The sequence below is a fragment of the Lissotriton helveticus genome, chromosome 2_1, assembly GCF_964261635.1.
Source record: "Lissotriton helveticus chromosome 2_1, aLisHel1.1, whole genome shotgun sequence".
In the NCBI taxonomy this organism is placed as follows: domain Eukaryota; kingdom Metazoa; phylum Chordata; class Amphibia; order Caudata; family Salamandridae; genus Lissotriton; species Lissotriton helveticus.
In genome coordinates this window covers 2,029,960,756-2,029,973,623 of record NC_136059.1, presented here as the reverse complement: position 1 = coordinate 2,029,973,623, position 12,868 = coordinate 2,029,960,756, and the positions used below count along the sequence as shown (strand labels likewise).

The following is a 12,868-nucleotide window of genomic DNA, read 5'->3' as shown; positions in this document are numbered from 1 at the left end:
AAAATTATTGTACCATACCAAATAATCTTAGCTCTAATTGCAAACAAGTACATTATCAATTTGTATCTCTGAACCATGTTGAAGCATGGTATAATTTGACAGAAAATAAAAAGCATTTTGTACCAGCTGTATAACACACACACACAAACGTTTCAATAACATAGCAATACAATCACCTACACAAGTGATCGACCTTAATTTCAATAGGTCCCTGTTTCTCTAAATCAACATATTACCATATTGCAATTACAAAATATACATTAAGCTTGATGTAGCAGCAGGTAGAGTTCAGTTCTAGAATACCCGGACTGTCAGCCTTCAATGTGCAAGTCACTTACATTCATGGCATGGTCCAGGTCAGCCATCAAACACTGCTTCAATTTCTCATCATTACTGATTCCATGCAGAACAAAATCAGGCATGTATGTGGAGCAATAACCACCAAAAAGCGACCTGCCAAAGTGGTTCAAACTTTGACTGCTGAAGAAATCCGACCTGAAATGTAGATCAATAAATTCAGTAAATTATATATCAACAAGCATCAGATGTACATGCAGCAGGTTATATGTTATTACAACGAACTCCGTTGTAACGCATGCCTTTACCACGCATGCGTTACAACGGAATACTATTTTCACGCATAACCTTCTCCACGTTTTTTCCGTGGTGACGTGTTACGTAATAAAAAAAAACGGCCGTTTCCTTCCTCTACGATGCCGATTCCCTGCACTTCTCTAATTAAGGTTAGTGGTTTTTTTTTTGAGGGGGGAATCCCCCCCTCACCCCCCATTTTTTAATTGTACCCTTTACCACACATGCCTTTACTACGTACCTCGTAGTAAACGTATGCGTGGTAAAGGTTTTCGTTGTAACCACGCATGCGTTGTAATGCATGCGTGGTTAAGCTTTTCGTTGAAACGGCCGCGTTGTAGTGGCCGTTTCCCCATGCAGCACAAGCTGAAAGCTACCATATCTTCTGATGATTCTTGCACAAATTAAAGATGATATTAACTGCCTCATACATGAGCTTACAACATTGTGATGAGAAAGAACCAGATCCCAACACAAGAAAACGTATTCACATTGGCAATTGCTGCCCTCTAGATCTAAGAGAATGTAGTAGTGGCTGCAAAATAAACACTTAGGGGCCTATGACGAGTCTGGCGGCCCTCGGACCGCCAAACTCTTAGGGGGGTAGCGATGGTGCTCTTGCGACCGCCCCATTACAACCCTAGTGGTCATGCCGCCTTGAGACGGAGGACTCCGCCAGTGAACCGCTGTTCCCGGTCGGTGGTGCGGCGGTCCAGAGGCACCTATATATGCTTGGCGGTACCGCGGCGGTCCCGCCAAGCATATTATGACTTTGATCACCACCACTTTTTTCATGGAGGTCTTTCCTCTATGAAAACAGTGGTGGTGAGGAAAGAAAGGGAGCCCTGCAGGGCCCCCCCATGTGCCTCACACCTTGTGGATGCACACAGAAGGGCACAACAATTGCCGCCCTGTATGCATGCACAGACGTTCCAGCACAGCATAGACTTTTCAGTTCATTCCATGCTGGAACGTCCTTTGACGTTCTCATTGCGGTATCTAATTTATATGCACCGCCGTGAGACCGCGAAAGTAAAAGCCCAACAATGACGTAAACAGTTATAATAGGGAGGGCGGTCTCAACAAGGGTTTGGCGGTGCGGGGCGGTCCCGCTGCCGCACCGTCAAATCCTTAACCGGGCCCTTAGTATCCTTCATATGTTCATAAGGCAAGAAACACTCATCATAGGGGTAAACTACAGTTTAACTGGAATATTCAGTATTCCAACACTAAGTAGATTGATAATAGATGGTTGGGGGGAAAACAGACTGGGCCTGTGATTCGTTCTAAAACCTGATTCAGTAGCATCTGTAGACCAGCACTACAGTTTCCAAACTAAAACAACATACCCTTGAGAATCTACTGCGCTTGTTGCACCAGGAATAAACCCTAAAGTACAGTGTGCCATAGATTAGAACAAAAGGGTTCTAGGCTTATAATTAATTTTGTTACCGAAAAGGAATTGTGACCACTTGATCTGAATCTAAAATGAAGTGACTTCAAACTTGCACTGGCAGAAACGTATGAGGTGTCCCCTTAAGAACATGCATTACATTAAAGTGATACTAAGCAAAATCCCTCTAATTGAGTGTTGGAAAAAATACATCCAAATTCAAGTAACCTGCAATGTATCATCCAGCCTTGGAAATGACAGTAAAAGTGTGCAAATGATCATAGTCCTTGGACGTGTTTTTGTAGGTAAACTCAGATAATGTCAATACTGAGGAATAAAATATCAGAAAATGGCAACAAGAAAGACAACTAAAAACTATTCTGAAAATTACAATTGCTGATTACTGCCTTTTAACAAAACTTAAAATTAAAATTACAACATTGGGTTTTGTTAGCAAGGTGTGGGTAAATTACATTTTGTGAGCTGTAGAGTCAGAGACCAACATCTAAGATGATGACGAAAAACCCAGGCAATTGTTTTCTACGATTCTCAAAATATATAATGTTTTTCTTTTTCATTTCCTTAGCCAATGTCCTTCCTTTGTACAAAGCAATATAGTGGAACAGATCATGGTACATCAGCTATATTAAAATATTATTTGCAGAAATCCTGTTACATGCTGGAGCTTTTCTATTTTCAGTCACAACATTATTTACACAGTTTTAACTACCAGCCCACAATAAGTTACGCTGTATAAATAAATGTACCATGAAGTGCAATGAATATAAGTGTTCATCCTACACAGAAAATATCTGAAGTTAGCTACAAAGAAAATATTTTAAGTATTTATAAAAATCAAATTTTAAAGAGTATTTAGGCTTAAAGCGGAACATGAATTTGGTAGAGAACTAGTGTAAGATTTCATATAAGGCTGCATTAAACTTCCCCATTTAATGATCCCTTCAGAAGCTGCAGCTATGATAGCCATCATTACCAGAATCCCAGGACGTTAAACTACTTGCTATTCCAATGTGTGAAGTCAGAGAGCCCATACTTGATCCACCTAGAAGATCTGACGAAAATGTCCCCTCTGTCCACTCACCGGTTTGTTTCCAACAAGAAAGTCTGTCCTAAGTAACATTAGGGACTATAGTTGAAACAGGATGAAGCGTTAACTTTGGGGGGCGGGGGTGAGCGCGGCGCCATGGTTCTCGTGAGTCACAGTGGAGCTGTGCTCATGAGGAGCTGGTCTCGTCACAACCCCGCGCACTGATTAATTCGCCCGCACAGGCGGGGGAATCAATCACGTGTGGACAGAGCTGCGCAGTTATGACAAGACCAGCTTGTCATGAGCACAGGTTCACTGTGACTCATGACGAGCTGGTCTCGTCATGAGCATCGAAGAGGTTAATCTGTTAATGAGAGACTATTGATTAAAGAGATCAGAATTAATACCTTCTACTATTAACTTGTAGGAAAAGATTATTATGAAAGGAAAACTTTGTGAGTTAGAATATCAGAGTCCGGAAATGTGCTGAACTTCTGCAAGTAAACTTTCATGCGAGCAAATCATAAACAAAGTGTGCACATTTTCGCTTCAGATGGTTAAGTATTGAGATGAAGAACCACTTAACCAGTGTCAGGATAAGCACAAAAAGCTTTGAGTTGAAGTACTGAACCTCCAATACCGAGCTATTAGAAAGGTCAAAAAGTTACATTTGCCCAAAATCACTGGTTCAAATAAAGGTTGGTTTCTTACTGGGAAAGGAAATCCAGCCACTCAAAATATATTTCACCAACTAGGTTGACAAAAAAGAGGACATGGCTTTGAGTAACTCTACAAGTACCAATGGCTGCCAACAAGATCTCACAGGTATCGTCATGCATGCTTAAAGAACTAGGTGAACAGTAAGCTTGACAACACCAGCAGAGGTATCTTCTAAGGATCTCTCTCTCAAAGTTCTAGTAATTGGACAGGACTATAAGTTAACCTTTTGCTAATAGAGCCACTAGCTCGGATGGCAAGTGCTGGCGGCAATGAAACTTTAGGTTTTAGGTGAGTTTAGAATGTAAAAGAAAAGGACATGCTTGGGAAAAAAGCTACATCTTTGTATTTATCACAAAATAAGAGAAATACATCCTACTCCCTCCTGTTGCCTTTAACGTGCTCATGTGATTTCTTAACCTCCCTCCTAATCTCCCTGTCCACACTAAACCGGCTTTGTTCAAATTTTACCCATCTCATCACCCTCAATCCCATTCTCTCTCTCCCGCACACACTCCACTTTATCTACCTATTTATAAAATAAAAAGGAAAACAATTATGAGTTCCATTTTTCATCAATATGAACATAAATATGAGGCTTAAAGGATATATACTTTCTGTAAAGAAGAGTATAGTGTGGCATTCTCTTTGGCATTCTTTAAATTGACTGAACTCCATAGCATCCGATCTTGTGACAGTAGCAGTCATCCCGCTTATTGTTAAATGTTAGGCCTGTTTAGCTTTATTAAACGTATACAGGGCACAGCACTGTGTAGCTGATCCATTTAAAGCACTATGCAAGTCTTGCTCAAGAGAGTTTCACATTCAAATATTATTTTTAAACTTAACACAATGTAAACTGTCAGATCGGCCTGTGGAGACATTTAGATACTTGACAACAGGCTGGTGTCTCTGATAGAGTGGTAGGAACCAAAAAATAATCAGTGGAATATCTATCTCAGCTTGACAATTAAAAGGCTTTCCGATTTGATATGCTCAACCAGTACCTGCCTTTCCATTATGTTTTCAAGATTACAGACAGGTTTATAACATGTTTTAAGACAACATTCAAATGTAAAAATACAATTGAGCGACATCGGTCGTTTCAAAGAAACAGAGCTGCCTTTTTTTTTTTTAAGAGTAAGTCTTGAAATACAAATTCAACTTAATGCATGCCAGGAAGGGAACAAGAAGTTCAAAATCAATGGCTAATTGCCAAAAATAAAAGCAACAAAGTAAACTAAGGTTATTTTCCTAGTAGCACTGTGTTCCAAAAAATCTGCAGCCTGGGGCCCTGCCTAAGAACTGTTTCAACTCCACATATTTCAATCCTGCAAGTGAATATAAAGCAACATGGGAGATATTTTGGCAAGAATCAATTGTCAAGCCTTAATGATGAGTAGACAAAAAGTGGAAATAAAGGTGCAAACTCCACATTCAAGTAGAACCGCACATATCTAAAAAAACAAAAAAACACAAAACACAAAAGAGGAAGAGACTTTGACAAAAAGATTCACTGAGCTAAAATGAGTTGACTGCTTTAGACATTACAGATGAGGATGCAGTGGAAGGTTCACATCTTTCTCTTCAGAATTAAATATTTGTCATAAAACCCAGCGCACTTATCTGGCTCTACCATGAGGCAGCTGGCTGTAGGCCCTACTGAAGAACAACTGTGGGAGACTGAGACAAGCAGACCAGGGTTTGAGGGTTGCTGCAGCTACACACTCTGGAAATAGAACCTCAAAAAGGATCCAAGCAGCAACATCTGTTGTTGGTTCTGCTACTAGAAATGCCTACTTCTAGCTGTAACTAAAGTGGAGGAAAGAAGCGAGGAAGAACAGAAGTGAGAACAGACAGAGTGGGATGCATGAATACATGAAAATGATATAAAATGGATGAACATCTCTTTGTGGTGGTGTCAGAGTAGTCTTTGTTGCATAAAGACATAGATCCCATGCCCTTCATGAGAGGATAGTAGTGTACCAATCTCTATGTAAGACATAGTTGACTAGTTTGTGCTACTGGTACTGCAAGTTTCATCCGAGGGAAGGACTGGTTCACTTAATGTAACCCAAAGGTTCAAAAGCATAGTATAAGATACACTGGAAACAATGCTTCACACTTCACTATCTAGTTTTTCCTCTTTTCATTTGAAAGAAGAGCAAAGCTAATTGAAATATCTTGTCAAAGATTCAGTTGTTTCTGTACATTTGATGCTTCGGTGGCGAGGGGCCCTCGCTGGAGTCTTTATGATGTAAAGAATTAGTTGGGGGTCTAGGAAAACTAGCTTGACGGACCCAAAGCATGGTTTTTTGCAAAATGGTACCAAAGATTGATACAGTTTGACATCACAATTGTCCAAATCAAGCTTACAAGAGGCTAGGAACATGGCGTTGACCAAGTGAGCACTTGTAAGTTAAAGAAAATACACCATTTAATAGTACAAATAAGGAAAAGTCCCATATATTTCGCTGTTATGAAATGTTAATTAAAGATTGCCAGGAAAGAATACAAAAAGTATTTCCTTTTGCTATCATAAAACGAATACCATTTTGAAAATATTTATGATGACCAAAGGAACAACTAGAGTTTTATTGACAAACTAGCAGCCCGTCCCGACATTGTCCGGGGCAGAAATAGAATGTGTGGCACATCACTTTTAACCCCTTCGATGCTGATGACAAAGCCAGTTCGTCATCAACGTTACCTGCGGTGCGCGGATGACGAGCTGGCTTTGTCACGATCAAGCCATTTTTGAAATTCCCGCGTACAGCGGGAAACCGCGGTAGCGGTTAAATCCGCTCCCTGTGACATACGTGATTTATAATGAAAGTGTGAGCAACTGTGCCTCTGAAAGCCTTTTCATTGTGGTCAATGGAAAAAAGTAAACCGTGAGGTTAGCAGCATTAGGTAAGTATCGCAAAATGTAAGATTATTTCGGAGCGTTATTTATCATTAAGCTTACACGTCGTTATGTGCCTGTTTAATGAAGTTGGTGCTTGAGCCCCCGCCGGAGCACTAGAGCAGTATGCAAAGCTTTGTGATTACCGCTGTTAGGCTGAGAGACTTGAGCCCCCGCGTGAGAACCGTAGCAATGCTGCGGCCTGTGAAGCCTTGCCCATTGGTCTTTGGCCACGCCCCTCTGACAACGTCCAGGTGGCGCACCCCGTGAATGCGGCGCCCATTCAGGTTTTGCCACGCACCTCTGACAACGGCCAGGCCCACAACGGAGTAATGTGAAGGTTTTTGTTTACAATGCCGTTTTCGCTTTTACCAGTAATGACGGGGAATGGCGTGCCCAGCGCCCCGTGAATGCCGCGCCTATTGGTGTTTGCTGTTTGTCCACGCCCCTCTCACAACATCCACGCCCACAAGGGAGTCCTGTGAAGGTTTGTTTGCCGCGCCCATCTCTGACAGCACAACGCCCACGCCCACAAGGGACTACTTTACCCCCAAGGTTGTTTTACCTTTGTAATGTATATGGTGGCCACTTGTATAGCCTATGTCCATCTGCTGCAACTGTCCTTTCCAATGCTGTATTGGGTGTTGTGATTGGTGCTGTGGTTCCTGAGATTACCCGCCTCAAAGGTTTGGGCTCTCTCTTTATTATATTAGTATAGATTTACAAAATTCCCTCTGACAAGACATTCAAGAGAATCCTTTGTCTCCAAGCGTTTTGTATACGAAGTGTACAGTTTCAGCAATTTAATTCCCTGCATTTGCAGGTTTAATCAAACATCACACATGTGCACAGCCAAAATATTGCTTCAAATCACTAATTTTAATTGTCACAAAAACAACCAGGTAGACAGATCACATTGCAATGCCATAAAATAGGAATCTTTAATTGATGGCACTCTTAACTTTCTCTTATCATTGTAAAACTCTAGGTGTTACTTTTCCAAGGGAAAAAAAATCTTTTAACAATGAGAGCAAAAGAAAAATCATACATTTGGTAATGAGGACTCTGGATTAGGTGCAGAAATGTAAATCAACAGAATTGATGAAGTATTTACTTAGAGCAAAAGGGGTGCAGTTTTCAACAATTTCATTCTGCTATCCCAGTCTCAACATACAACTTACCGGGGTAAAGGAAGTTCTTCTTCCACAAATTCTTCATGTCGTTCAAGTATAGTACTCCGGGATGTGGCATTTAGATTGCTTGTGCTACTTTCATCATCACTCTCTCCAAGTGCACTGTCTGAACTCTCATTACTTGGAATGTCTAGATCAACACTGAAGGCAATCTTTTTAATCAAATCCGCACAAGTGATACCTACAGTGCATCCTCGACTGCAGTTCTGTGCTGGAGAGCATGCCCTTTCTATATTTAATGAAGAATTATGCATGCTTTTGGAGAACTCAGACATAACTTCAATATCAGAGGCTACAAAGTCCTTTTCTGATACCTCAGGTTGCACAGTAGTAGCATCTGCAGTGCTGGTTTCAATGTTATTACCATCCACAAAATATTCATCAAATATGCTTGTACTACCCTCACACGATGGAATCCTTATATAAGAAACATTGGGAGTTATGCCTGGCTTCTCAGAGACTTTAAAAGCTGTGGCTTGGTCTTGGGCAATCTTGGTCCTTACTTTGATTGAGTTAATAGCTTCACTTCGTATTTCTGGTGATTCTTGGAATGCCTTTAAGGTTTCATCAATTTCTCTTCTGCGACTTTCAAAGTCTGACTCCGGAGAGGCTGAGCTGCCAATCTTGAAAGTGACTCTCTCACAGTCAGCACGTCGCTGACTAAGCTTGTCAGGGCATGGGCGAGCAGATGAATGATTGGTTGGCTTTCCCAGTGCATAAGGTTTTGCCTTCACAAAAAGGCCAGAAGTCTCAGCCAATAAATCCACTGCCACTGATTGCCCCGCCAAGCAATGCACTGCTGCACCCGTAACATTTATTAAGGATTCTCTCTTCGTATCTTTCGTTCCTGGTGCCACTTCTTTGCAAGGACCCAAACTACCATAATCTGCCCTTTCAGGTGAAAGATGAGAGACACCTGAGCAGTGCTCCGAGTGCCTGGTGATCCTGTCTTCCAATTTTACAGTTTCAAAGCTCTCTGCACTGCTGCATGGAGAGGATGTAGCATTCCTTCTACCACTAATAAAAGGAAAGGCAGGAGGCACAGGAGAAGGTTCATTCTTTACTGTGATAACCACATACTCCGATTCCTCCACCTCTCCCTTCTCCAGCGCAGTCGTGATCTTCCTCCCATTGAGAATATGTTCACCTTCTGGTTTTGTGCTGCGAGACATCTGATTCTCCTGCAGTTCTGAGCAGCGAATAAAGTATGTGAGGATGTAAAGAATACGCTGGACAAGATCTTTACGTTTTCCAACCACAACAGTGCGAGTTAGTCTGACTGGAGATCCTATGGCACCATATAGGTCACCTGTGTACAAATTAAATAAAACAAAATAGGATAAGCAACAAACTTAAATTATACACTCATTAGTGTTAATCAAACCAATTTCGAGTACAAAAAACATTTTTACACCACGATCCTTATTAAAGAAACTTTGGTAAATACATTTACACCATTTTTAGTTGCTACTTTTGTAATATGGAATGGAACAAAAAGGTCGAAGTTAAGGACATAATCACAGAGAGGCTTTTACACCAAGGACGAAGCACAAGTTACTTACCTTCGGTAACAATAGATCTGTAAGAAACATTAGTTCGTGTTAGATTCCTTACCTTAGAATAACCCCAGGCGTCAGACTGGATCGGGAAAGTATTCGTATGCAGTACCCATGCATGTCAGTAGGCGTTGTCCTGTGGCTCCGCGTCCGTTGTTGGCGTCGTGATCACCGGAATGACGTCACTGGAGTACTTAGACGCCGCCCTCTTGCGCGGAAGTCAGTTCTGTACATAACTTTCTGCGCCAGGAACGCAGAGCCATGCAAGAAGCCAACACTGGTGCCATGAAACTAGGGCCCTGACAGGGAAATTCCTTAACCCTAGATATCAGTTCGCAGAACGGGGAGGATGGGTGGGGCGGTAAGGAATCTAACACAAACTAATGTTTCTTACAGATATATCGTTACCAAAGGTAAGTAACTTGTGCATCTGAAAGAAACACTTTAGTGTTAGATTCCTTACCTTAGAATAGATACCCCAGCAATACCAACCCCGGTGGTGGGTCTGCGAACTAAGATCACACCAGGATGTCCTGGAGAACTGAACGGCCAAAGAAGCCGTCTCTCTGGACTTGACTGTCCAGGCAGTAGTGCTTGGCAAGCGTGTGCAGTGAGGCCCACGTAGCTGCCTGACAAATGTCCTGCAAAGGGACTCCCCGACCCAAGGCAGTAGTAGCTGCCATGGCCCGAGTGGAATGGGCGCGCAGCCCCACAGGAAGTTCCTTTTTAGCCAAGGAATAACACATCTTGATGCACAAAATGACTCATCGAGAGATGGTTTTCTTGTGTACTGCCCGTCCTTTCTTAGCGCCCACGTAGCCAACAAAGAGTTGGTCGTCCACCCGGAACTGTTGTGTGCGGTTCAGGTAAAGAGAGAGCGCACGTTTTGGGTCCAGATGGTGGAGCCTCTCTTCCTCTTTCGAGGGATGCGAAGGCGGAAAGAAGGTGGGCATGGTTATGGTCTGCCCGATGTGAAAGGCAGTAACCACCTTGGGTAGAAAATAAGGACGAGTCCTCAGAACAACTTTGTCCGGATGGACAGAGGAAAGGAGGCTTAGAGGAAAGAGCCTGGAGCTCACTCACTCTTCTGGCAGAGGTGATGGCAACCAGGAACGCAGTCTTTAGAGTCAGAAGACGTAAGGGACAGTTATAGAGCGGCTCAAAGGGAGCACACATCAGATAGGTTAACACCAGATTCAAGTCCCACTGAGCATTACAAAGGGGACAGTAGGAAACATGTGAGTAATGCCTCTCAAGAATCTATTTACAACAGGGGACTTGAAAAGAGAAGGCTGATCAGGAAGCCATAAGAAGGCTGAAATGGCCAAAAGCTAGCCCTTGATAGTCCCCAGAGCAGAGCCCTGCCGGGCCATAGAAAGAAGAAAGAGTAGAACCTCTGAAAGAGGGGCAACAAAAGGATCCACAGCCTTTGCTGTGCACCATGCCATAAATTTGTTCCACCTGCAGGCGTATACCGTTTTAGTGTAGGGACGCCTGGCTGCCAGAATGACATCACAGACTTCAGGAAGCAAGTCAAATGGCATCAACTGTCGCCGCTCAATCTCCACGCATGTAGGTGGAGGCTGGGCAGGTTCGGGTGGAGGACCGTCTCCCTGTTGCTGCGACAGAAGGTCCCCCTGAAGAGGCAGTCGAATCGGGCTAATCGATTGACATACTGAGCAGCTCGGGATACCAGTATCTTCGTGCCCAATCCGGAGCCAAAAGGATGCCTTGGCCCGGTCGCGCCAGATCTTCTTCAGCACTCTGGGCAGAAGTGGTATAGGCGGAAAGGCGTACAACAGGCGTACAACAGATCGCTGCTCCACTCACGACGAAAAGCGTTGCAGAGCGAGTGCAACGCGCAGAACTGATGACATTGAGCGTTCTCTTCGGTGGCAAATAGATCTAACCAAGGCTCTCCCTGCTGTTGAAAGAGACATTGCGCCACGCCGAGTTCAGACGCCACTCGTGATCCATCAAGCACCGACGGCTGAGTTCCTCCCCCTGGCGTTCAGGGAACTTGTCAGATGTTGAACCAGCAGGGTGATGCCCTGATGTTCCAGCCATGTCCAGAGGCGCAGAGCCTCCTGACATAGGGTCCACGACCCCACCCCACCTTGCTTGTTGCAGTACCACATAGCGGTGTTGTTGTCTGTGAACACCTGCACTAAACTTCCCCGGACAGAGTGAAGGAATGCTTTCAGTGCAAGTCGAATCGCCCAAAGCTCCAACATGTTGATGTGAAGCCGGGATTCCGTCGGAGACCAGAGGCCTCTCCCATGTGGCCATCCCAACCCAGGAGGGAAGCATCCGTCACAACTGTGTGGGGAAGGGAGAGGGATCTGCCATGGACCCAATCACGATTTGTTAGCCACCACTGCAGCTGTCTCGCAGTGCCCTCCGAGATCAGGATGTGGTCGGACAGGTTGCCCTGATGCTGTGCCCACTGGAACTTCAGGTCCCACTGCAGAGCCCGCATCCGTCACCTGGCGTGATGCACCAGCAGGATGCAGGAGGCCATCAGTCCTAGAAGCCTTAGGATCATCCTGACCGAAACTTGGGATAAAGGCTGAAAGATCGGAATCCGAGACTAAATATCCCGAACCCGCTGCTCGGGAGGATAAACCCGAAACTGCGCCGAGTCCAGTATCGCTCCGATGAAGAGGAGCTTCTGAGAGGGAATCAGGTGCGACTTCGGCACATTGATGGACAACCCCAGCTAATGCAGGAGGTCGGCCGTAGTCTGAAGGTGGGAGATGGCTGTTTGGGGTGAGCCCGCCTTCAACTACCAGTCGTCGAGATAGGGGAAGACTGGAACTCCTGATATGCGCAGATAACTGCGACCACCGCCATCACTTTCGTGAACACCCGAGGGGCACTGGTGAGGTCGAAGGGGAGCATGGTAAACTGAAAGTGCTTGTGGCCTACTGTGAACTGCAGGTAGCGCCGGTGGGCCGGCAGGACGGGAATATGGAAATAAGTGTTCTGCAAGTCCAACGCTACTAACCAGTCTCCAAGGTCTAGGGCACCCAGAGCCTGAGCTAAAGTCAGCATCTTGAACTTCTCCTTCCGGAGGAAGACGTTGACGCTCCTGAGGTCCAAGATAGGGCGCAGACCCCCTTTGCCCTTCTTGGGAACCAGAAAGTAGTGGGAATAACAACCACGCCCTACTTCTGGACCAGGAACGCGCTCGATGGCCCCCTTGGCCAAGAGGGCCGTAACTTCTTCCTGCAGAAGTTGCAAGTGATCCCCCGACATGCGGTGGCATTGCGGTGGCATGCTGGAGGGGTCGTCTCGAAGGGGAGGGAGTAGCCCCTTCGGACGATTTGCAGCACCCACCTGTCCGAAGGGATGGTACGCCAGTGGAGCAGGTGATGGCAAACCCTGCCACCCACTAGCGTGGAATGGACCTGAAAGCTCGGACTATGAAGGCTTTGAGGCAGATGCTGCGGGAACGGATGTGGA

General features: G+C 44.6%; 1 protein-coding gene across 4 annotated transcripts in view; it reads right to left on the bottom strand.

The window, feature by feature from the left end:
- FNIP2 (folliculin interacting protein 2) overlaps positions 1-12,868 on the bottom strand; it is a 459,542-nt gene that overhangs the window by 40,460 nt on the left and 406,214 nt on the right. For all 4 annotated transcript variants that reach the window (XM_078676999.1, XM_078677002.1, XM_078677000.1 and 1 more), the window contains 2 exons: positions 7,836-9,156; positions 339-495 (listed from right to left, as the gene is read on the bottom strand). In XM_078676999.1, coding sequence (XP_078533125.1) covers positions 339-495; positions 7,836-9,156 — 1,478 coding nt within the window. The remainder of the gene's footprint in view (positions 1-338; positions 496-7,835; positions 9,157-12,868) is intronic.